This window comes from Panthera leo, chromosome C2 (genome assembly GCF_018350215.1).
Source record: "Panthera leo isolate Ple1 chromosome C2, P.leo_Ple1_pat1.1, whole genome shotgun sequence".
Lineage (NCBI taxonomy): Eukaryota > Metazoa > Chordata > Mammalia > Carnivora > Felidae > Panthera > Panthera leo.
In genome coordinates, this window is record NC_056687.1 from 1,196,102 (window position 1) to 1,220,760 (window position 24,659).

At 59.9% G+C, this 24,659-nt stretch overlaps 1 protein-coding gene across 5 annotated transcripts; it reads left to right on the forward strand.

Moving 5' to 3' along the window:
- The first annotated feature begins 444 nt into the window (after positions 1 to 444).
- SLC19A1 (solute carrier family 19 member 1) lies at positions 445 to 23,481 on the forward strand. Of its 5 annotated transcripts, none has more exons than XM_042903832.1 (6): positions 445 to 765; positions 7,880 to 8,115; positions 12,139 to 12,910; positions 12,988 to 13,180; positions 15,598 to 15,739; positions 23,119 to 23,481. In XM_042903832.1, exons 2-6 carry the CDS (start codon positions 7,927 to 7,929, stop codon positions 23,389 to 23,391), a joined length of 1,569 nt encoding a protein of 522 aa, XP_042759766.1. In that variant the 5' UTR covers positions 445 to 765; positions 7,880 to 7,926; the 3' UTR covers positions 23,392 to 23,481. The 5 variants fall into 5 exon arrangements, with proteins under 5 accessions (XP_042759766.1, XP_042759768.1, XP_042759769.1 ...); XM_042903834.1 differs by having other exon boundaries at positions 445 to 584; XM_042903835.1 differs by lacking the exon at positions 445 to 765 and adding an exon at positions 842 to 914.
- The last annotated feature ends 1,178 nt before the right edge of the window (positions 23,482 to 24,659 follow it).

Sequence of the window (24,659 nt, forward strand, 5' to 3'; positions counted from 1 at the left end):
CCTGCAACTTGGCCAATAAGAAACCCTCATCGCCCTGAGCCCTTGCTTTTCCCCAAGGGACCTTCGTTCAAAACAACGCCCCCAGCTTCCTCCTTCTTCCCCACAACAACCCTGTCTTTTGTTGGACTCGCCTATGGTTTTACCACCGCCTGCATTGTCCTAAAGGGCAGTTCTGTGCCGTTCCTAGACCAACTCATTTGTGCTGATAGAACGAGCTGTTTTATTTTTAGGGTTAACCTGTGGTGACATATTGCTAAACCTCCTTTCTGCCTGCTTCCTGTGGGCTGTGGGACCTGCAACCACTTCTCCCCGTAGCTCTTCTTCCTGGGAGCCTGAGATGGGTAACTGGGGGCCAGGAGGCCAGATCGCCCCTCCCATCCTCTCTGGGTTTCCTGCCCCCCCCTCCCTCTCACCACCCTGCAGCCTGGCTGGTTCTTGGTCAGTCTTGACCGCCGACTGGGGAATCCCAGGGAAGTACCAGTGGGGCTCGGGCACTGGGTGCATTCGGGTGGAGGCTGCTTGCTGTGACCCCGAGAGCAGGTGTCTGTGTCTTGTTGGTGCTGCAGCCAGCCTCCAAACCAAATGTGGGTCATGGTGAATCCTTCTGGCTGGTGCTGCGTGGGGGTAGGGGGAAGATAATCAAAACACCAATAGTTCTGTCCTGCCTGGCACAGTGACCGATGTCCCTGGCTTGAGCTTGTGGCTTAGCCAGAAAAGGAACGTTTAAAATGAGCCAAAAAGAAAAGCACATGAACTTCTAGCTGGGTAAGGCCGGGGGGGGGGTGGGGGGGGGGTGTGGGGGCAGGCCCCAGCAGGGGTCAAGGGGCCGGCACTCTTCCAAGAGGCAGTCACAGTTGGTAGGGGGGCTGGAGGGCCTCCCTCCAGGACTTGGGCTGGCTGCAGCCAGGGCCGCGGTAGGTGTGCGCAGGTCCCAGTGGACTCTGGGAGCGGCGGCCCAGTGGGGGCCCGTGAGGGGTGGTCCAATGGAGGTTCTGGGAGGAGTGGTTCAGTGGGGGCTTCATGGGGGTTTCACGGGTGGCAGGGGAACAGTTCAGAGGGAGGGGGAAAGGCCCAGTAGGGGCTCCAGCTGGGGTGCAATGAGAAGGCGGGGGCTGGGGGAGGTGTAGTCGGGTGGGGGCTGGGGGGGGCAATCCAGTAGAGGCTCAGAGTGGGTGGGGGGCCAGGACGGCTCAGAAGGGGCTGCGGAGAGGGGAGGATCTGCTAGTCTAATGGGATCTGCTTGGCGGCGGGGCGGGGTGACAGTCTAGTGAGGCTGTGGGCGGGGCAAGGGGGATGATCCAGAAGTGGCTGCGAGCTGGTTGGGGGGACTGTTCAGTGGGGGCCTTGCGGGGGGCGGGGGGGGGGGAAGAGCGGTCCAGTGGGGGCTACGGCCCGGGTGCTGTCTGGTGAGGACTGCGGGGTGGGGGAGGTGTTGGGCAGTCCGGTGGGGGCTACATCGGGGGGCAGGTGGGCGCGCGAGGGACAGTCCAGTGGAGGCTGCGGGCGGAGTTGGGGGGGGGGGGGGAGCGGGCAGGAGGACGACCCAGCGCGGGCTGTGGCGGGGCAGGGGTGGGGCGACGGTGCAGAGGGGGCTGCATGCCGGCGGGCCCTCGAGGGGCGGTCGAGTGGAGGCTGGGGCCGGGGCGGGGGGCGGCCCCGTGGATGGGCCAGGCCCCTCACGGAGGCTCCCAGGCCCGCGCCAAGAGGCGGCCTCGTGACCGGGGGCAGTGGCGGGGCGGGCGGACCGCGAGCCTGGGAACTAGCGCGGGGCACCGTGGCAAGCGCTGCCGCGGCTGCGCGGGTCGGAGCGCGGGCGTGGCGTGGCCGGGGGCGTGGTCCCGCCGCCTTTCCCGGCAGCGCCCGCGGCCGCGGGTCATTGTGTGCGCCGGGGCGGCGCGTGCGCCCACTTCGGGTGGGTCCTCGCCCCCGCCCAGCGCTGCAGCGCGCCTTTAGGAGCGGACGCCGCCCGCCCGCCCGCCCGGGTACCTGGGGAGGCGCGCACCGGGGACCGCGGGGTGAATGAGGGCCGGGGGCTGCGGGGTGAGTGCACGGGCCGGGGGCTGCGGGGTGAGTGCACGGGCGTGGGCACGCCCGGCGCGTGCAGGGCGCGACCTGGGCGCACGGTGACCCGTTCCTCCCCGCGGTGGCCGTGGGTCCCGTGAAGGAAGGGACTCGGGCATCGCCCGCCCGCCGCATTTCCCGCCGGTGCTCACGGTGCGCGCGCGCTCCGATCCTCTGTGGTGCGGCTCGCTCACCTCCGGTCACTTCAGCACCTGTCCGGCCAGTTGGGGTCTGAGTGCCGCCCCGACCCTTCCCCGTCACTCTGGGACTCTTACCCAGGATGGACAGAACCGCGTGGACTCGGCGCTGGCGGCCGGGCACGGTGCCCCGGCAGCACCACCCGTGCGCACGTGCTCCGCCGGCGGGGCAGCGGGGGATCCCCGGTCCACCCACGCGACCGGGAGGGCGCTTGGCGCGCTTCCCAGTCCCTACCGGGCCCATTGTTCGTCTCCTGCCCCAGAGCTCAGAGGTGCTGATGGCCATCCTTTTTGGAGGAGCGGTTGCAGCAGAGAGTGCTGGAGATTGTCTGGGAACCCGAGCCTTGTGCTTGCGGTCCTTTCCTGAGTGGACCTGCCGGTACATCTCTTCAGGAGGAAGCTATCCTCCAGGGTCCTGTTTACTTTCCGCGAGTGAAACGCTTGTTCTGGAGAGTCCAGGGTTGTGGCCCAGACACACGCGGCATGTTCAGGGCGCCCAGCCCCAGCCCCGCTGGTCTGAGCACAGGTTAGGATCTGAGACAGCTCAGAAGTCCAGAGCATCTAGAGGAAGCTGGTTCCCATGCTGCGCAGAGTGCGGTAGGGTACAGGTTTTGGAACAGGGTCCCCTGCTGAGACCCTCTCCATAAGGGAGACCGGAGGGCCCTCCTGCGGTCCAGACTGAATGAGCAGAACCGGGACTTTCTGGCCTGGGGGAACTGCCTTACTCTGCAGGTGTGGGAGCCCAGTGCCCAGGCCTGAAGGACCCCAGATGGTGTCTCCCCCTGCTGTCTCCCACCATACTGCATTGCTCTGTCTTTGAATCCTTTCGAGTTGGTGCTACTCATTCCTTTCTTACCGAGGGGGCTTTAGTGGATGTCAGCAACTGTGGATATTTTAGTCACTTGTGCTGGGCAGTGATGATCAGCCAGTTTTCAACATGTGGGTTCAGTGTCTACAGTAGTGATGGCCAGAAGCTGTAATTTTACTCTTTGGAACAGGGAACTGTGTCAAGCAATTTGTGGGGGTCTTTCTTTTTCACTAAGAATGTAATGAACCTCCCTCGTTAACCTGGGGGAACAGTAGCCAGTTTAAAGCACAAAACAAGGCAGGTGGATTTTGCTTTTTTTTGGTTTTGTGTCTCTAGACTGACTGGGTCCTGGAGGTACAGAATCTCCCCCCCAAGACGGGTGGTCGGGGGGGGGGGTGTCCCTGTGGGGGCTGTTAGAACCTTCTCTTGGGGGCACTTGCTGGGGTCCTCGGTCCCCTCCCACGACTCTCCTGGTTGGTCGGTGTTTCCTTCAGTTGCCCTGAAGGGGCCTGAAGTTGCATGGCATTGGGCTGGGGTCAGGGCACTTGCGGTCCAGGCCCGTCCTGCTGCCCACTTGCCCTGAGCTCAGTGCCTCATCTGCCTTCTGGGCTGTGCTGTACCTGTGCCCGCGTGGTGGCACCCCTCCTCACCTTCCTGGAGCCTGAGCCTGGGAAGGGCCTGCGTGTTTTCAAGAGAGGACTTTGAGTCCTGGCCGTGGCAGCTGGCCGCTCGTCAGGGCTGGTGTCTACACCCAGCCCAGGTGAGTTGAGTGAACTCACCCGAAGCAGACGAAGTCCACCTGAACGTGGGCAGGGCCCCAGCCTCGCTGGCTGAGACCCCTGGCTTCTGAGTTGGCCTTTTTCTCTGATGCTCAGTCCCGGGCATGGGCTGCCTTTCCTCCTGGAGAGGCCGCGTGACAGGGCTTGTCAACACGCACTGGTCCTGTAGTGGTCAACACCTTTTCCCCAGTGGCCAGTGTTAAAAATGGATTTCAAATTAGACTCGGGAGGTTTGGCTCCTGTTTCTGTGTGGCAGGCCGTGTTCCAGGGAGGGGACCAAGCTCCTCCCCTTGAGCCTGTCCTGCCTGGCTCAATTCAGAGTTCCCTGGATTCTGAATTGTCCGGCCTGTACATGCCCAGCCTGTTGAGAAGTTGTTCAAAGTGTGGGAGAGGCGCATTCCAAAGTGGACCCAAGCCTGATGACCCCAGGGTGTCTCCGTGCAGATAAGCATCGCCGGCGACCGCTTCACATGGTGGGTCGTGCCGCGGCCTACTGTCCTTTGTTCTGGGAGGTCAGGTGGTGGCACTTCAGCTGTGAGGGGTGACCAGAGGGTCAGCTTTGTCACACGTGCCCCGGCTTGTAGGCTCGCTTGCCTCCTTGAGTTCAGCCCCGGGTGCCCCTGCGGTGGGACCTCTCACGTCGGGGGTCCGGGAGCGGCTAGGGACGGGGAGGTCCAGGACTGGGCCCCCCCACCCCCGCCCCGAGCTGGAGGAGGCACGGGGCTCTTAAACAACAGTCGGGAGCAATATCTGGAGCAGAAATGCAGGTGCCCAGTTTTGAAGGAACGCTCTTGAGAGTCTGGAGCCTTCCATGCTCCTCAGCGCCTTCACTGCTGTTTCTGCCTCCTGGCACGGGGCAGGGTGAGGCTGGGCCAGCAGCGGGACAGTAAACGTACTCTCCGTCGCAGGCGGGCGTCTCCACTGCCCCTGGTGCCCGGGCTGAGGAGCCGAGTTCCCCTTTCCGGTGTGCCCGAGGTGGGTGGGAGGCCCTGCCGCACTTCTGCGGAGACCCCTGCTGGGAACCGGTCTTGAGCAAATGTTCACGGACGCTTCGGGTGGACTTCCCGTGCAGGGGTGACTCAGGCCAGCTCGTGGGCCGCAAGTGTAGAGCGAACACAGAGCGTGGTCCCCAGAGGTGAGACTTGTGTGCAGGACACTGAGCTGAGGACTTGGAGTGAGCTGTGGGGGCGTGGGGTGGGGGGGAACTTAGCATCATGTGGTCAGAGAACAGAGGCGGTCCCAGAGGCCAGGGCTTCTTCCGGCTGGGGGAGGCCTCTCCTTCACCCCAGCTGTTATGGAACTTGGGAGAAGGGCTGGGGCCCTTGGCCACCCAGCAGGTTGAGCCCCGCACAGGGCAGTGTCCCTGGATCTCAGGGATGGAACTGGAGAATGGGCAGGCAGGGAAGGGGCTCTCTGGTGCACTGTCTCTGTAGACACTCCCCCCGTTCTCCGTGAGCTCCATCGGTGGTAGGGGCTCCCTGGCCATCACCTGGGCTGGCTCCTTTCGTACCCATCCTTCTGGGCATTGAGGTTGTCCCACCTTTGTGTTGTGACCCTGGAGGGCTCCCAGGGGCCCACCTGAGCGATGGTTGGGGTGGGGTGGCCACACTCCCTGGGAGTCCTGACGTTGAGATGTAGCCCTGCACGTCCAGCCAGGGACCGGAGGCAGAGTGTCCTGGGGCGCTGTGTTCTTTCACCTGCTTGGGCCTGCCCGCGGGACGTGTAAGGTGCAGAGTCCTGGGCCGTGACCCAGACCTTCAGACAGCTGCACGGAGAGCTCCTGGCAGTTCTCACTGTAGAGAGGGAAGAACCACTCCTGGGTTTCTGAAGCCTTTGGAGTCCAGGATATAGAACAAAAAGCATTAGTGTGTTGGGTGCTCGTGTCTGAAACTTGCACCATTGCCCCAGGACTCAGGGGGTACCAGGTAATGGTAAGTTCTCATTGCTTCTGGAAATGATACCTGTTTGAACAGGATGGCCAAGTCCTCAAGGCCTCTGAGCCCCTGGGAGGGTGGGGACCTGCCCCTGGGGTTCCTGGGTTCAGGTGGATTCTTGGCTGTTCACCCTGAGCTGGGGAGCCTGGCTAGGTGAGTGTGGGGTTGCCCTGGCGTCCAGGGAGTGTACCTGGGAGTGGGGGAGTGAACTTGAGGGGGTCCTGGGGCAGCGATGGGGTCCCTGGGGGTGCACCCGAGGTTGGGTGGTTCTCCCTGTGGCCCTGGGCCCGCCATGTGTACGAGCTCCTGGTGGGTTTGGAGGAGGGAATACCAGTCTGTCTGTTGAAGCCATTTGGCCTGTGCGCCCTGCGGCGGTTTTCCGGGGGTGGGGGGAGTTGCAGCTCTGCCGCCTGGCTGACCGTTTCATTTGGCCCCTTGGGAACGTTGAGGGGCCGGCCCAGGACCTTGTAACTCCTGGGACCACCACCCTCCCCGCCTTTGAAACTCTCAAATTCTTGCAGCTGCCCCTCGCCCCTGCCATCGCACGTAGCCCCCACAGACCCTCCAGCCTGGCTTCGGAGGGGTTCACTGCTGTCCCCCTGGTTTTCCCTGTGTCACAGAAATAAGCGTGGGTGCGTGGAAGGCGGGGACAGGCCTGCTCACGAGGCCACAGTTCACTTTGCTGAGGCTCTGTGCTTCCTGGGGGTGGGGTCTCTGCAGTCACCTGGCTCTTCTGCGGCTCATCCTGGGAGGAGTGTGGGAGCACTTCCTGCTTGGATGGTCTCTGGGCTGCATGTGCTGGGAGTCTGGTGGCTTTTCCTCGGGGTCCCTGGACCACCCCCCACAAGGCTGGTTTCACATCTTGGGAACTTGTTGCGCCCGCTGGGAACTGGAGGGGGTCCCTGCCCGGATCCACACCCTCTACGCACTCTCCTTGAAAGGCCAGGCCTCGCAGGAGCAGAGTTCTCCCGCCGTCTGTCAGCCCCGCCACCCTCTGCACCCAGGGCATCCCTACCTGGCCTGAGCCACGGGGCTCCTTAGCACGCGTGTCCTCCCCACCCTCCCACGATGCCTGCCTGCCGGGCTTCCTGCTTATTTAAAAAGAAGGGTATGTCAGTGCCTTAAGTGGAGAGCCAGAGTCACTTGACTTATAGAAACATAGTAACAAAGGGAAACAGCCGCAAACCGAAACGGGAAACTGGAGTGGGTCTGACCCCCCGCTGCTCTCTGCTGGAGTAGGCTTAGCCGGTTTGGGAAGCTGCTGTTCACACCTGGGCCGAACAAACCCAAAGTGCCCCCGGGTGCGGCTGCCCTTGGGGGACACCTGGCAGCCCACGCTCCTCCTGCCGCCTCTCAAGGCTCCAGGGTCATTAGGCTGAAGGCCTCTGTCCCATGTGGTCCCTTCCTGTCACCTTGTCACCCTCTCCTCCAGAGGCTCCTGCTTCTCCCTTTGCCCTCCTTGCCCACAGTCAGTGTCACCCCCAGGCTCGTCTGCCACATCCTCCGGTGTTGTGCACGGAGTCCCCCCACCGGCGACGGGACGGCGCCCCCAGGCTGCAGCTTGCTGACTGTGGCCAGGTGTGTGCCAGGCGGCCCGGCAAGGTCTCTTCCTGCCATCTTGGGGCAGCTGGGTCTCCGCACAGGGACGTGTCTGGGTGCCGTGACACCAGCCGCCGGAGCAGGCTGTCCCCGAGACCTCTCCCGGGGAGGGATTCGTGCCTACCCCATAGTCCATAGCCATTGCCACCGCCGTGAGCACTTGAAATGAGTCTGGTGCGCTTGAAGACTGGATTTTAAGTTGTATTTCGCTTTAGTTGATGTTTAAAGAGCCAGTCCCGTGGTGGGTGAGGTATGGGATGAGGTCGTCCTGGTAGCCCCCGGAGGTGCTGACAGCCCAGTGGGTGCGCCCGGCATCTGGGTTGCTGCGGGCTCCAGGGGATTCTCAGGTTTGGGGCCTCTGGGCTCTTCTCCCCGTGTGGACGTTGAGTCCTAACTCCGTGAAAGGAGGGGACGCTCTTCGGTGTTGTTTCTGGGGGCAGGCAGGGTGGTGTCCACCGGCTGCCGGTTGAGCTGCCCCGATTCTTGCCTCATCTGTTTCAGGAACAGCCTCCTCTCCTGCAGGGCTGTGGGCGGCCTGGACAGCAAGCATGGCGCCCTCCGGCCAGGTGGCAGAGAAGCAGGAGCCCCCGGAGCTTGGACGGGACCCTGAGCTCAAATCCTGGAGGTGCCTGGTGTTCTACCTGTGTTTCTATGGCTTCATGGCACAGATGCGGCCCGGGGAGAGCTTCATCACCCCCTACCTCCTGAGCACCGATAAGAACTTCACGCAGGAGCAGGTGCGTGGGCACGGCATGTGGGGGCGCCCCGGGCCCGGGGTGGCTGAGCCTGCGAGGGCAGGTGGCTGTGGGGGTCAGGGGTCCCGATCCCGGCCCCCCCGAGGGCCGCCTCCACACCAAGGGCCAGACTGTCACTGACCAGGCCAGTTCGAGAGAGAGGGATGGCAGCCGAGAGGGATGGCTGGCTGCCCCAGCCGGAGGGGGAGGACCCCACCCCCGCGGGCTCACCTGCTGAGACGGCTCGCTTGCAGCCTTTGAGGACTGAGGAATTTCCCTTTGATGAGGCAGCCAGGACAGAGGGTCTCCTTGAAACTTGACTAATAAGCTTACACCCTGGGGCAGCAACAGATTACACACCTCCAGCCTTTCCTTCTCCACAAGACTGAAGAACCCAAGGGCTGTTGGTCAGTGAATCTCTCGGTCAGGGCTTCTGTGCCAGCTCTGCTCACCACCTGGCTCTCCTGCCCGACCTGTTCCTGGCCCAGGCTCCCTGCTCACTCACCCCTGCCCTTCGGCCTCTGGCCACCCGTCCCCTCCAGCGTGTGCGCCAGCCCCTGTGTCCCCTGTCACTGTGTCTGAACTGTGGGTCATGCTGAGCTGCTGCCTTCCTTGCTCCCTGAGAGCTTGTCACCGTCCCCTTGCACACCTGAGACTTGTTTAAGTCAAGTGGCGTTGCCGCCCAAATGAGGCCTGGCCCTCAAAGTAGCCGCCTTGGGAAAGATGGAAATACCTGCCTGACCGGCTCACAGGAGGTCTAACCCTGCATGTGACTGCACCTGATCCCAGAGCCAGTCACTTCTGAGGGGGGGGCCCTGTGCCCCCCCAACCCCCACACAGGCCCTCTGGCCCTCCTCCCGCGCTCACTGGTGGGCCAGGTGGCTGTCGCTCTCAGGAGCACTGCTGTCTGGAGGGGCGGCCGGCCCTCATCAGAATAAGCGCGTATGTAAAACTCCATTCAGATCACAAGAAAAACAAGAAAAATGTCTGCAGCAAAGTTATAAAGCTCATCTGCCTGCTCTCCAGTTGCACGTGAACTGATCGAATACAGATGATCCTTGAACTTGGGGCTTAGGGGTGCCCAACCCCCATGCAGTTGAAAATCTGCGTATAACCTGACTTCCCAAAAACTTAGCTACTGATAGCCCACCGTTGGCCAGGAGCCTTGCCGACAGCGTGAACAGTTAACACGTATTCCGTGTGTCGTGTGTGTTTCATATTTTATCCTTATAGCAATGGAAGCTAGAGGAAAAAGTGTTTTTAAGAACATCGTAGGGAAGAGAAAACAACGTGGCACTTGGACTATATTTACTGAAAACAAGCTGGAGACAAGGGGAGCCACGCAGTTCAGACTGTGGTTCAAGTGTCCGCTGTGGGGGGTTCCAGACGTTCAGCCAGACCACCAGCCCCGTGGACGCCATCAGACGGGCAGCAGAGGCGGGCGGGCCGTGCTCACGGCTGCTCGGCGGGGCCCACGGGTGGCGCAGCTGTGAGCTGGCTGGCTTGTGTCCGCACAGCCGCTGCGGCTTCTCGCTGCTGGGCCGGCTGGGGACGCTGGTCCCCACAGGCTCGGGCTGATGTGACATTCATGCACCCTGGGGGTGGAACCGTAGAGCGTTCACCTGGTGCTTAGGTGGCCTCCAGGCTGTCCCTACCCCAGCCCCCGGCAGGTGTGCGGGGCCTGGCCACGCACACGTGGCTTCCGTTTCCCTCGCCAGCATCTGATTGGTGCTGTTGAGTTTCTGCCCATCTGATCGCAGTGAACAGCCGGTGTGCTGCTGGATTGTGTTTCTCTGCTCTCCGTGCAGTCCGCGGGGCCTGGCTGTCACCTGGCTGTCTCTGTGCTCGCAGGCCAGCCTCCGTGTCCTCCTCCGGGGCTGTCTGCCTTCTGGTTGCCCTTTGGGGTCACGTGTTTCTCCTAGTCTGGGCTGGTCTCCCCCGCTTTGTAAGCTTTAGTCTGGCCAGATTGTCCACGGTTCATGCTGTGAGGTCACCTGACACGGCCCCCCCTCCACCGCAGACTTAGGAAGTGCCTTGGGGAGGGGACGGGTCCTGCTCTGCACCCGCAGGCCTGTCATTCCTTTGCATCCAGGCTGCCTGGCTGAGTCCTGCTGCCGCAGCCCCCACGGAAAGCCCCCACCCGGGACCACTGACCGCCATCCTCACGGGGCTGACACCACCTGGTGCCCTCCTCAGTGAAGGTCCCTGTGTCATTCCTGCCCTCGCCTCAGGCGGTTCTCCGTGTGCGTACAGGCTCTGCCTGGCATCAGCTCTGGTGTTTCCTCCCGGAGTTTGGGTAGGCCGTGGTTCTGCCCTGCCCCCTTCGTCCCACTCCGTGGCTCTGCCCCGCCCCCTCCGTCCCACTCCTCAGAACCCGCTGGTCTCCCTCCTGGTGCCCCATCTTCCCTGCCTTCCCACGGCTGCTGTGGGGCCCGGCCGAGCCTGCCCGATCTGAGAAGCAGCAGCCTGGAAGCCACCTGGATCTAGGTCTGGGCACGGTTTCCGCGCTTTCCCCGTCAGCCTGGACCAGACACGAGCGGGATGGGAATGCGTCCAGGTGATGCTAGGCTCGGGCCGGGACGAGGCTGACCTCGTGCCAGGGCCGGGCCACGTGACAGTTGCCGTCTGCCCTGGGGACCTCGTGGGTGCCCTCTCCTCCAGGAACTTCCCCGTGTGACATGGGTCAGCTGTTTGCCAGGCCTGAGGGGAAGCAGAGTGGGGCTGCGGGGTGGGGCTGGGGGTCATTAGGAGACATCATAAGTGAGGGCCATTTGATGTTCTTGGAGACTGTAAACACGGTCCAGACCCCCCTGCAGCTGGGACCCTGTGGCTCTTGGTGACCAAGTGCAGGTTCTTCTTTCCCCTGGGGCCCACCTGCACCGAGTGTCCCAGAATGTCCTGGGGTTTTGTGCACGGTGTCTCGGGGGCCACGGCCTGGGGGTCATCCTCAGCTTCCCATGGCCATGTGGGTTTAAGAGGCCACCAGCCAGGGAAGTTCTGTCACGGGCCCCTGTGTCTCAGAGCTGGGTCTCCCGACAGCCTTCCTTGGGCCCTGAGGCTTGTCCTGTGCACGAGGGCAGAAACAGGTCTCCACACTTGGCCCGGGACCGTCTGTGGCCAGCCGGGCCCATCATGTAGCATCCCCTGGGCGGGCAGGCGCCGGGGCCGCAGAACTCCCCGACTGAACCCTCTGAAGTGCTGGGTCCACGTGGCGTCCCAGAGCCTGGTAGGTGGTGGGCACGGCCCCCCGTGCTGACCCAGGTTCGACTCCGGGGCCTCAGAGCCTGCTGGTTTTCAGGGCCGAGGGTCCCCTGGGCTGTCTCCGGGATTGCTCTGTGGTCCGAGTCGGGTTTGGTGCCCTGAGTCCGGTGCGTCCCCAGGGAGGCCGCAGCCTCTGGGGGCCCACCTGTGCCTGCCCCGGTGGATCCGAGCCACGGCCAGAGCCCCGTGGTGGGGTCCAGTGGCATTGGGTGCAGGGGCTTCCCACCCAGTGTCCCTGTGCCCCGGGACCGAGTGAGGGTGGTGGCTGGTGCCCTCCCCCAGCAGACAGGCGTGAGGGGGGCCTGGCCGGGCCCTGCTGTTGCCTCTGGCCCGGTTTCCTTTTCCTTGTGGTTTCTTCCCTTCCTTCTGGTCTGTGAAACCTGTTGTGCGCACTCGTCGTCTGCCGCCTTTCCTTCTGAGACCGGAGTGTAACTTGGTCACAACTGTGACCAAGGAGAAGCCACATCGTGTTTCTGTATCACGAGGAACAAACAAAGCTGGGTTAGCGCGTGACCGCGTCATGACTGCTCGTTAGTGAGGCGGTCCCCGGCGTCCCGGGCCCGGCGTCCTGTGCCAGGAGCGGCGTGCCCGCGGGGCCGGCATGCCGTGGGGCGGACGTGGTCGGTGCCGGGCCGCCGTGCGCAGTCCCGACGGCCGTGTGTTTTTGTTGGATGTAGTAAGGCGGGGAAAATGCCGACGGCCCGGGGGCGGGGGGCGGCCGGGGCGCTCGAGGGGCCGCGGTGTCACGAGCCTGCCGTCCCACAGGTCACCAACGAGATCACGCCGGTGCTGTCCTACTCCTACCTGGCGGTGCTGGTGCCCGTCTTCCTGCTCACCGACTACCTGCGCTACAAGCCGGTGCTGCTGCTGCAGGGCCTGAGCTACATCTCCGTGTGGCTGCTGCTGCTGCTGGGCGATTCCGTGCTGCACATGCAGTTCATGGAGCTCTTCTACAGCCTCACCATGGCCGCCCGCATCGCCTACTCCTCCTACGTCTTCTCGCTCGTGTGCCCGGCCCGCTACCAGCGCATGGCCGGCTACTCGCGCACGGCCGTGCTGCTGGGCGTCTTCACCAGCTCCGTGCTGGGCCAGCTGCTGGTCACCGTGGGCCGGGTCCCCTTCTCCACGGTCAACTACATCTCCCTGGGCTTCCTCACCTTCAGCCTGGTCCTCGCCCTCTTCCTGAAGCGCCCCAAGCGCAGCCTCTTCTTCAACCGCGCCGCCCCCGCGCGCCACGGGGCCTCGCCCTCCGAGCTGGACCGCATGAACCCGGCCCCCTCCCAGCCCGCAGACGCCAAGCCGGGCCGGGCGCCGCTGGGGGCCTGGCGGGACTGGACCCTGGTGCGCATGCTCCGGGAGCTGGGGGACCACCTGCGGCTGCCGCAGCTGCGCCTCTGGTCCCTCTGGTGGGTCTTCAACTCGGCCGCCTACTACCTGATCGTCTACTACGTGCACATCCTGTGGAACGTGGTCAACCCCACCACGGACGCCTCCTCCGTCTACAACGGGGGGGCGGACGCCGCGTCCACCCTGCTCGGTATGCCCACGGCCCCGCCGGCCTCGCCCGCCCCGCCCGCCTCCCCAGGACGGCCGTGACGCGCCCTGTCTCCCCAGGTGCCATCACCTCCTTCTCCGCGGGCTTCGTGAAGATCCGCTGGGCGCTGTGGGCGAAGCTGGTCATCGCGGGCGTGACGGCAGTGCAGGCTGCGTTGGTCTTCTTCATGTACAGCACGAGCAGCATCTGGCTGTGCTACGTGGCCTTCGTGCTCTTCCGTGGCGCCTACCAGTTCCTGGTGCCCATCGCCACGTGAGTCGACTGGAGCGGGGCGGGCCGTGTGAGGCCATGGTCTGGGTGGCCACTTAAGAGCCAGAGCCACAGCCTGGCCGGTGGCGGGTGGCCGGAGGGCCACACGCCTTCCTCCTGCTCGCTGGGAATAGACAGGCTGTCTGCATGTGTTAAGAGGCCTCCCTTCCAGAATGTTCTGTGGGGAGCAGAGGGGGCACGTGCAGGCAGCGTGGAGTTAGCGGGGCGGTGTGCTCTCTTACTGGGAGTAACAGTGAACCTAGCGTGCCCCCCCGCTAGGGGCCCAGCTGTCTCTTGTCCGTGGCACGGCTTGTCCCCGCTTTTGTGACCCCGAGCTCGGCACGGAGCCTGCCACGTGTGGCATCCCCTCTGCTTCTCCCGTGGCGGCTACTTGGTGTCCACAGTTACCAGCCCTTGTCATGTCCTTCCTCCCAGCTCCCTGGCCTGTTTTTGAGGCCCCAGGCGCTGCTGCGGCCCTGACTGGCGCGAGGCCCTTCTTGTCCCTTTCCGCGGCAGGGCACGGTGACACACAGCCAAGGAGTAACCAGGTGCTGCCCTCAGCCCACCTGTGCCTTCTAGAACTTTCTCCAGCCCACGTCTTGCTTGCTCCTAAGATCCTCTGTGTATTCCTTTGAACTGACCCTTTCACGAAGCTGTATGCTGTTGCCACACATGTTCACACCACATGTGCCCACGCCCCACACGTGTAGGAGCCTCCCTCCCTCCCTCCCTCCCTCCCTAAGCTTCCTGCGCCCAGCGGGTCGGCTTGGGTCTGTTACCAGCTCCCCTGCCCGGCCCTGGTTCCCCTCCAGGCCTCACCCCTCCTGGTCACCCCTGATCAGATCATCTGTCCGCACTCGATCTTGAGCTCACGTGGCATCCTCAGGCTCCCAGCTCCTTGGTGTCGCCTCACGGAAGTGCCAGTCCCCAGCTTTGCTCTCCACACTCGGTCCACACCTGCCCAGGGGTCCCTCCTCTTCTATTGGGGAGGGCCGAGCTCTGCCAGACGCCCCGGGGACGGTTTCCTCGGAAGACGCCCAGCCTACTCCCCGTGGCCGGGACCACCTCCCCTGACGACCCCCTGTGTGGCCTGCTGGTCCTCCCTGCCTCCTGTCCCTCCTCGCCCTCTCTCAGCCTGCAAATGTCCCCAGGGCATCTCGTTGGCCAGGAGCGCCACGGTCAGCACCGGAAAGGGCTCCGGGTCATCTGCTGTGACTGCTGTGCACTCGATACATGTCCTCCTCGGACGTTTGTGCTGATTGTAGGAACGCAGAAAGGGTGGGATACGACGTGGGCTGGCGTGGAGAACGGCCCTTCTGGCTCCACCGCCAGGCCTGCTGCGGCCGTCGGGGTGTCTGGGCTGACCTGGGACCACGCTCGTCCCGCTGCAGCCCTGCCCCGCACACTTAGCTGTGTGCTTCGGTGTCACAGGTGCAGACGCAGTCGGTCCTCTCGGTGATGCTGTACGGCTGGTCCCTGGGTGACTGGGATGCCACGTGCGAGGTTTCCCTGCGACTTTGAGCCCTGAGGTCGATAGCCCCTCATCTGCGTTTATTCCTCCAGATTCTGATGGCCGCAGATGGGTCCCAGGAGGGACTGGCCAGGCCGGGGCACGTGCCCCGGAAGACGGTAGATCCCGGGCGAGCGCACGGTGGCCCTGCGGGCCCCTTGCCTTTCGTAGGGACAGTTTGCATCTGGCCTCTCCTGCTGGGTTCTGTACTGTCCCTCAGGCAACCGGATGTGATGGGAGCTTCTCGCCGTGTGCCCCTTGTCACGTCTCAATTGCTCCCACCGGGGCTGTGGAACACAGGAGACACGCGGGGCAGGTGGCCAGGGACCCGGCCCAGCTTGGGTTTCCTCACTCTGCGTCAGTCGCGCTGCTGCTCATGCGGGCAGGGGCCCTTCCTTGTTCCCCACCCAGCACAGCGGCCCCTCCGCTTCTGTCATCCTCTTGAAAGGCTTCTTGCGTATTTTCCTTCATTCTTCAGAACTTCGGAGTGTTTTTTTATCCAGTTGTTTTTAGAGGCACCTCGGGGATTTTCGCGGAAGCACCTTCAAATGTTCACTTTTCTGCAGAGGACCGGGAGCCGTGTGCACGTTCATTCCTCTTGCTTTTTCTTGTTTGTTTTACTGTTCTGTCCCTAATTTCTCGAGTCGTGAAAGAACAGTGATTCCAGCACCCTCGTGATTTCTGCCTGTTCTCACGAGGCTCTCGGGGCTCTGTTTACTCTGTCCCAGAATTACCAGGAGATGTTCTGGACGTCTTCCGGGGTGTGTGTTGTCCTCGGGGTTGCACGCACACAGCTTGTGCAGGGCCCGGAGCGCCGCCTGGGTCCCGGGCCGGTCGTGCCGGTTCCCTTTGTGCGGTGGGCGCGCCCCGTGCCGCAGCTGCGTCTGAGCTCGGCTGCTTTCCCATTCAGCTTTCAGATCGCGTCCTCTCTTTCTAAAGAGCTCTGTGCCCTGGTGTTCGGAGTCAACACATTCTTCGCCACCGTCCTCAAGACCATCGTCATCCTCATCGTTGCCGACAAGCGGTGTCTGGGCCTCCCGGTGCGCTCGCAGGTGAGTCCCTTCCGCCTCACGTCCCGGGGACGGAAGCCTCTGGAGGGGTGTCCGGCCAGCGGCATCTCCCCCTCCAAAGGGTCTGGGTCCGCGGGTCCGCTGCAGGGGCGGCGTGGGCAGGGTGGGCTGGGGCAGAGCAGGAGCAGGGAGGGAAAGGTCAGCTGTGGTTGGGCTGCCCCGTCCCGGGGGCCCAGGCTGGGGCCGGGCAGGCCCCCTGGTCTGGGCAGCGCACAGCCGGCCCTGCTTAGGCTGCTGGGGCCCCCGAGGCCGCCCAGATGCAGGCCCCCCGAGCAGCCCCCGGCGTCCCCCACGCCGGCTGATGTCCCAGGAAGGACAGAGGTATGGCTGTGAGCCCCTCCCTGTGTGGTCACAGCTCACCGCCCGTTTGAGGTCTCTGCCTTTGATGTCAAAACCTGTCCGGCTTGGGCCCTGACCCTCACTTGAGCTGTTTTTTGTCCGCAAGACGGGAGAGTAGACCTGGGGTTGACCTGGGTGCGCGCGGGCCCCTGTCTGGTCCCTCCCTCCATCCAACTCTGGGCGGGTCCTCGGGGCTTCTGAGCAGGGCTTGAGAGTTCTGTCCCCCGTGAGGTTGGGGGACACTGCCACGTGTGACTCTGGCTGGTCTCGGGCAAGCTGGAATTAGCCAGAGGGCAGGTCCGCAGGAGGGAGGCAGCCAGGCTCCTGGGGACCACCCCGCCCCACCCGTGGCCGGACACATACCCTGAGCCTGGGGGCATGCAGCCTCCTGTCTGCCTGGAGCCTGGACCTCAGTGGGCTTGGGCTCCCCGGAGAAGTCCCAGCTTCTGAGCTGAGTTGGCACTACTTTGGTGACCCCAGAGTTGACTGGAAAGAGGCGCTGGGCGGGGACAGACCCTCTTGTTTGGAAACCGGCCTGCGGGGTTTGAAAACCTGGTTAGGAGAAGAACATGTGAAGCGCTTGCTCCTGTCTGCCGAGCGCCCCCCTGTGGATGTGCTCTGTGTGGTGGACTGTGCTGGGAGCGGCCGGCATCCAAAGTGTGCGTTAGTCGTGTTACTGGTGGAGTTGCCGGGCCATGGGAGGTTGTTAGTAAGTTGGGGGGCGTCCGGAGTTCTGTGCAGCCCCGCACCCGTATGCCTTGTGGGGTCGGTGGTATGAAGTCCGCGCGTTCTGTGCGGCTCTGGCCCATCTGTCCATCCTGACGGGGTTTTTGCAGAGCAAAACTTCCAGATTTGATCAGCTCTGGTTTACCTGTTTCTCCCTTTATGGGTCTGGGCTTGGCGTCACGTGGAAGAACTTTTTGCGTGACCCGGGCTCTCGAGAGTCTTCCCCAATCTCTTTCCTAAAGTTTCATGGGTTTACCTTTAAGTCTGACCCACGCGGACGTAAGTTTTGTGTGAGGTCAAAGGCCGCCTCTGTCCGGACGGCCCGTTGCCCGGCCCCGCTTGTCGAAGAGACCGTCTCTTCTCTGTCCAACTGCTGCCTCACTGTTGTCAGAATCGCGTTGCGTGTGTTTGTGCGGGTCTGTTTCTGGGCTCTCGGGCCACCCACGGAGCTGGACACCTGCCCGTCCGCCACCGCGTCCTGCTCGCCAGCTCCACGGTGAGCTCTGAAATTGGGCAGACTGATTGCCCCAGCTTTGAAGCGTGTTTTCAGGATTGTTTCCACCTTCTAGTTTCCTTGCCTTTCTCTGTAAGTTTTATTTATTTTTTAAAACTTCTTTAAAGTTTATTTTGAGAGAGAGAGAGCAAACATTGGAGGGGCAGAGAGAGGGAGAGAGAATCCCAAGCAGGCTCCACACTGTCATCACGGACCCCGACATGGGGCTTGAAGCCACAAACTGTGAGATGATCCGAGCCGAAACCGAGAGTCTGACGCTTAACCGACCGAGCCACCCAGGCTCCCCAGCCTTTCTGTGTAAATTTTAGAGTCAACTTGTCTACCTACAAAAATTCTTGCTGGAATTTTGCTGCGACTCACAGTAAGCCCGTGTCCGTTCTGGGAGAATTGGCATCTTCGCTCTGTTTCCAGTCTGTGAACGTGGTGTGTGTCTGCATTTGTGTGGAGAGTGCTTGATTTCCTCCCGCATCTTGCAGTTTCTGGCAAACGAGTATTATACGTGCTTTCTTAGGTTTATGCCTAAGTATTTCATTGTGTTTTGAGCAATTGTGAGTGGTAGTGTATTTTAATATTCGTGTCCACACTCGTCTGCCGGGGCTGCCATATGGAAGCACCAGATGCTGGGCAACTCACAATCCTGGAAGCTCAGAGTCTAAGGTCAGGGTGTGCACAGAGCTGGGTGCTCCCGAGGGCTTGCTGGCACGTAGACGTCGTCTTCTGTGTCCTCATGTGAACTTTTCTCCGTGTGTGTGCACGTCTGGTGTCCCTCTCTGCTTCCAGGAACAGGGGTCACATTGGATCAGGGCCCACTGTTATGACCCCTCTGACCTTAATTGCCTCTTTGAAGGCCCTGTCTCCAAACACAGTCCCATTGGAGGTGGGGGCCTGCACACGTGGCTTCGGTCCAGCAGCACCGTGTGCTCGTTGAGAACACGTAGGGATACACCCGATACTCGGGTGTTGGTGTTTTATAGCCTTGCTGTGGCCATTCGTTAGTTCCAGGAGGTGGTTTGTTTTTCACATGCTTTTTCTTTCCTTTTCTTGCCTTACTGCGACTGGCTCAGACTTCCTCCTTATTGTTTCCTTCTTTTTACTTGCTTTAGATTCATATTCATCTTTTTCTAGGTTCTTGAAATGGGAATTTAGATCAATGACTCGAGGCTTCTTTTTTATTTTATTTTTGTTTTAGAGAGCACGCGAGCAGGGGCGAGGGGCAGAGGGAGAGAGGGGATCTTAAATGGGCTCTGCACGAAGCGTGCCCAACACGGGGCTCGGTCCCAAGACCCTGGGATCATGACCTGAGCCTAAATTAAGAGTCAGACGCTCAACCTTCTGGGCCACCCGGGTGCCCCTTGAGGCTTCTTCTCTAACATTTGCATTTAGTGCTGTGCGTGCAGTCCCCTCTCCTGCCGCTTCGGCCGCGTCCCACAGATCGGGAAGCTGCATTTTCATTTTTGTTCATCTCAGTGTATCTTTTTATCTCTCTTTGACCTATAATTATTGCAGATGGTCTTGTTTGGTTTCCAAGTGTTTCGAGAGTTTCCTGCTATCTTTGTTGTTGATTTTCCATTTTGATTCTATTTTGTGATCAGTGAATACAGTCTATCTGATTTCAGTCCTTTTAAATTTGTTGAGGTTTGTTTTCTGGCCCAGGATGTGGTTTACCTTATTATGTGTTATGTGGACCCTTGAGAAGAATGTGAATTCTCCTTTTGTTGGGTGGAGTGTTTCATAAATTCCAGTTAGATCTGATTGATGGTGGTATTGATTTAATCTGTCTCCCTGTGGATTTTGTCTCATCCCGTTGTTGAGAGAGGAGTGTTGGCATCCCCATCCTTAATTGAGGCTTTGATCGTTTCTGCTTTCAGTTCCATCGTGTTTGTCTTCACATGTTTCTAGGTCTTTTGTTTGTTGCACACACCTTGGGGATTGTGGGGATTGCAGTGTGTTTTGATGGATTGAGCTTTTGATCATTATGAAATGTCCTTCTCTGCCTCCGGTCATTTTCTTTTCTCTGACGTCTACTTCACCTAATATCAACATAGGCACTCCTGTTTTCTTAAAAAAAATTTTTTTTAAATGTTTATTTTCAAGAGAGAGAGAGAGAGAGTGCACAAGCGAGCAGGGAAAAGCAGAGAGAGATGGAGACACAGAATCCGAAGCAGGTTCCGGTCTCCCAGCTGTCAGCAGAGAGCCCAACACGGGGCTCGAACTCACGAACCATGAGATCATGAGCTGAGCTGAACTCCTACCCTTAACTGACTGAGCCACCAGGTGCCCCTCTGTTTTCCTTTAATTAACATTTGTGTGATACACATTTTTACATCCTTTTACTTTTTACCTGACTGTATTGTTATATTTGAAATGAGTTCCTTGTACACTACATATGATTGAGTCATGTTTTATAATCTATTCTGCAAACGTCTGTCTTAAGTGGTGAATGTAGACCATTTATGTTTAGTGAAATTATTGACGTGTTAGAGTTTACATCTGCCATATCATTTTCTGTTTTCCTTTTCTTCGCCTTTGTATTTTCTGTGCCTTCCTATGGATTGCACATTCTTTAGAGTTTCATTTTATTTGTTGTGTTTTTGAGTGTATCTCTTGCTATAGCTTTTTTGATGGTGACTGTGTTAAACAACCTATTTGAGCGAAGTATAGAAATCTTATCTCCTACCATGTCATTCTACCTTCCACTGTTTTTATTTATTTATTCATTTAAAAAAATTTTTTTTGAATGTATATTTTTGACAGAGAGAGAGAGAGAGCATGAGCCAGGGAGGGGCAGAGAGAGAGGGAGACACAGAATCCAAAGCAAGCTCCAGGCTCCGAGCTGTCAGCACAGAACCCGACATGGGGCTCAAACTCACGAACTGGGAGATCATGACCTGAGCCGAAGTCGGACACTCAACCGACTGAGCCACCCATCGCCCCTACCTTCCACTGTTAATAGTATAGTTGTCTCAAGTATTTTCTCTACGTATCATTACAGCCATATAAGTTAGGGTTCCAAATTTTGCTTTAACTATCAAACATTTAGAAATTTCTAGAAGAGAAAGAAAGCCTTCTGTTTACCCATGATTTGGCTCACTGTGTTCTTTTGTTTTCCCCGCTGATCCAGGGTTTCTTCTTAATGATTTCCCTTCTGTTCAGAGAATTCTCCTTTAAGCCCTTCTTTTAGGGTAGGTCAGCTGGTGACAACTTCTTCTGTTAGTTTTTCCTTTTTCTGAGAATCTCTTGATTTCCTTTTCATTCCCAAAGGAGATGATACTGGATATAGGCTTCTAGGCTGATAGTTTTTTCTTTTAACTTTGAAGAAAAATGTGTCACATCCTTGTGGTCTTAACTGGCTTCTGATGAAAAAGCCACTGCTTTTCCCTTAAGGTGTCACTTTTTTCTGGCTACTTGCAAGGCTTTTCTTTTTCCTTTGCCTTTAGCTTTTTCAGAAGTTTAAATATGGTGTGTGTTGGTCTGATTTTCTTTGGGTTTGTCCTGTGTGTGTGGTTCCCTGAGCATCTTGAATCTGTAGGTTTATTTCTCACCAAATTTGGAGCCACTATTTCCTCAAGTAGTTTTCCAGCCCTATCCTCTTTCTTTTTGTGGGATTCGCATGACACAACATCACATCTTTTGTCATATAAGGGAATGAAGCTCTGCTTAGGATTTCTTTTTTTTTTTTTTTTTAGTCTTGTTTTCTCTCTGTTTAGATCTGATGATTTCCATCGCCCCATCTTCCAGTTCGTTGATTGTTTTCTCTGTCCTGTCTGTTCTGTTCTGTTGTTGAAACCATTGAGTTTTTGGTTTGGTTATTGTGTTTCCAATTCTAGCTGTTCTTTGTCTCTTTCTTTTCTTAATGTTTTTGACCTATTCCAAGAGTGTTAATGCACGGTGAAACAGCTTCATCATGCTGTGGTAAAGTCTCTCTCAGATAATTTTAACATCTCTGTCTTCCCTGTGACGGCATCTGTAGATTGTATTCATTCAGTTAGAGGTCTTTGTGGTTCTAAGTGATTTTTTTATTAAAACCTGGACATTTCGGAGATTATGTTAAGAGATCTGCCTCTTACTGAAACCCTCCACTTTAACTGCTTTTTCCTGACACTGCTCTAGCAGAGGAAGTTGGGGACATGTGCCTTGTTACAGCCAGGCGGGTGGAAGTTCAGGCTCTGTGCTCAGACCTCCTGACCAAGAGGGAGCTGGGGGGGCTCCTCGCTCCTCCTGCGTGCCTGGCAAGGATGGGGGTTCCAGTTCTCCCCACCTGGCTTCCAGCCTCCAGTGGTTACAAGGTGGGGGGTGCCTTGTGACCGCTCCCACATGGCCTCCGGTGACACCACCGGGGATGGGGTGTTCTCCCTGCTGCTGGGCAGTGGTACAAGTCCTCAACCCACAGGGCTGGGGTTTGGGGGTTGTTACCGCCTGGGGAGAGTGAAAGTCCAGGCTTTCTGTGTGGTTTCTGCCGGGGTGAACTTTCCAGCTCCCCACTGGGCCTTCACCACCATCTGACGGGGGCCCCATTGTAGTCTGGGTAATGAGGGTGGGGTTCAGCCATTGTAGGGCTGTTCCCTCTGTCTGTTTCCTGTCCTGATGGGCTGTCCCTCTCTAGTCCCAGTCCTTTTGCTGGAAAGAACAGCTTTTATTGTTTTTTTTGTTTTTTTTCCCCCTTCATTAGCTGGCATTTCTGGGTTGCTGGTTTCTTTTTTTTTTTTTTTTTTTTTAATTTTTTTTAATGTTTGTTTATTTCTGAGAGAGACAGAGAGAGAATGTGAGTGGGTTGGGGCAGAGAGAGAGGGAGGCACAGAATCCGAAGCAGGCTCCAGGCTCTGAGCTGTCAGCACAGAGCCCGACATGGGGCTCGAACTCACGAGCTGTGAGATCATGACCTGAGCTGAAGTCGGACGCTCAACCGACTGAGCCACCCAGGCGGCCCTGGTTTCGTTTCTAAAATTACATCACAAAATTAGAAAAGCCCAGGGGACACATTGGTGCTTGTCCTCAGCCTCCAGGGCTCCTAGCTGGTGAACTGCCTTCGTCTGTGTGCTCTGTGTGTAACGTCCAGAGCGTCAGCCGTACCTGGGGGAGGAGTGGGGAAAACACATCCGCTCCATCTGCCTGGAAGCAGCGTCCGTCATGGTTCATTTCCCGGTTTTGCTTGTGAAGATGAGCTTTTCCCAGAAAGGCATGGAGAGGGGCCTGCGGGGAGCGGAGCGCCAAGGTCTCGGGCAGGACCCACGCCTGGTCTGGCCCGCAGACGCCCGGAACCGCCTGGACTGCCCGTCCCGGCAGTCAGGAGACTCAGGAGGGACATTCCCACGTTCTGGGCACCCCGCGCAGCTGCACCGATCCCCGGGGCAGAGACTGGCTTGGGGCTTGCGTCTGGGCTCCGCCGTGTGGGAAGTTCCCGCACATGCTTGTCCTTGTGCCCTCGGCAGCCGTGGGAACTTGGCCCGCAGAATGAAGCTCATGTTTGTTCTCATAAATCGAGCGGAGCATCTTGGGGTAGATCACAAGGGCCACGCGATGCAGGGAAACTGCCAGGGCTTGTGGGAAAGCGGTGGGGGGCCCCCCAGGGCTTGCCCTGGAGCAGGGCAGAGGGCGGGCCCTGCCCACTGTGGAGACCTGCTCCTGGCCTGTCCCCCGACCCTCGGGCACCCAGCCCCACTCCTGCAGTGTTCCTGTGGCCTCCGCGGGAGGAGGGAGAGCCGGGGAGGAATCCACAGGCCCCTTCCCGCCCCTGCCCCTCACCTGCCTGGGCTGACCTCACCCCTACCCCTCTCTGTTCTAGTTCCTCGTCTACTTCATGTTCTTCCTAGTGCTGTTCATTGTCTACCTCTCGGTGGCCATGCTGGTGATCCTGCGGCACCTCCGGGAAGGCCGCCACCCACCCCCGGCCCTGCCCCCGCCCCAGGAGGAGAAGGCCGAGCAGGTGCTAAGCCTGCAGGACAGAGGCCTCAGTGGCCCGAAGCCGGAAGCCCCCCCGCCGGCCCTGGAGGACAGCGTGTGGACGGCAGGGTTGGCCTCTCGGGAACAGAACCAGCACCCCGAGGCCAAAGCCTGACCCAGCCCGGCCTAGCGGGAGGCCAGGCTCCTCTGGCACCGGAGGCAGCCCGTGCAGCGTGCTCCACGTCCTGGGGCCTCGATGTCTCAGAAGGGATGTCTCTTCGCAGCTTGCCCAGGACCCGGGTTCCGGCACGGTCCACATTCCAGTGTTCGCATTGTGGAGCCAGGGACTGGCGGGGACCCTAGGTGGGATATCCCTGTGACCCACACCCCGAGGGCTTGTCTGGCGGTGGCCCTGAGTACTGGTTCTCGTCCCCATCCCGCTGCCTGCTGGGGCACTGCGGGCTGGCTTGCTGTCCCCGTGGCGGGGAGGGGGGTCTCATGTGCCCACCAGGCCACTCTGCCTTCACCCCGCCCCCCACAAGAGGCAGGTCCTGCTTGTTCCTGGGGACCAGTGAGGGGGCCAAGATGCCAGCCTCAGGGACTCAGTCCCCCACAGGGTATCCTGTGCCCTGCAGGGCCAGGCCGGGATCCCTGATTCCCATAGCCTGTGGCTAAACTTGGTAAGGCCAGTTGTCCAGGTACTTGCTTTAGACTATGTCCCTTTCCTAAAAAAAGTTGACCTAAATGAGAAGCCTCAGTGGGCTTCTCTTTCCGGGTGAGACGCCAGGCATTGGCCGCTGGCAGACATTTGCCCGTCAGGTGGAAGCTGGGACGCGGGGGCCCTGGAGCCCCGCTCCTCCCCCAGCGGGCTAACCCTGACCTACCTCACTGGTGACTGCAGACTGCTTGGGGTCACTCACCCACGTGCCGGCCCACACGGGACCCACCCTGAGCACACCGCCTCAGATGCAAGACCGTCGGCTCTCCCCAAAATCAAACCACAAGCTCCACGCGTGGAGGGGCTCCTGGTCTTGTACTAACCTGGCGTGGGTGGGGGCGGCTGGTCAGGAGGCCAAGAAGAGGGCCCCGGCCCCAGGCAGGAACCCAAACCAGGCCCCCACGGCCTCGAGCTGAGCACAGCCCCCTTCTACAGCCCTGTGTTGAGAAGCGCCCATGCCCCGCGGGAAGGGAAGGCCAGCTGCTCGGAGCCAGCTTGGTGCAGAGAGGTTGGAGCAGGCCTCCTGGAGAGGAGCTGCCTGCACCCAGGGGTCCCTGAGGTCCGCTTGTCGGGACAGGGTGTCTCAGGAGGCTGCCCTGAGGTTGCAGGAGGATGCTGGGGGGGCGGGGCATCCACAGGGGGCCTCCCCGCTGACTCCCCTCCCCCACCCACCCCATGCCCCAGGGACCCCGTGGGGAGGGGCAGTGCTCTTCCCCTTCCATGCT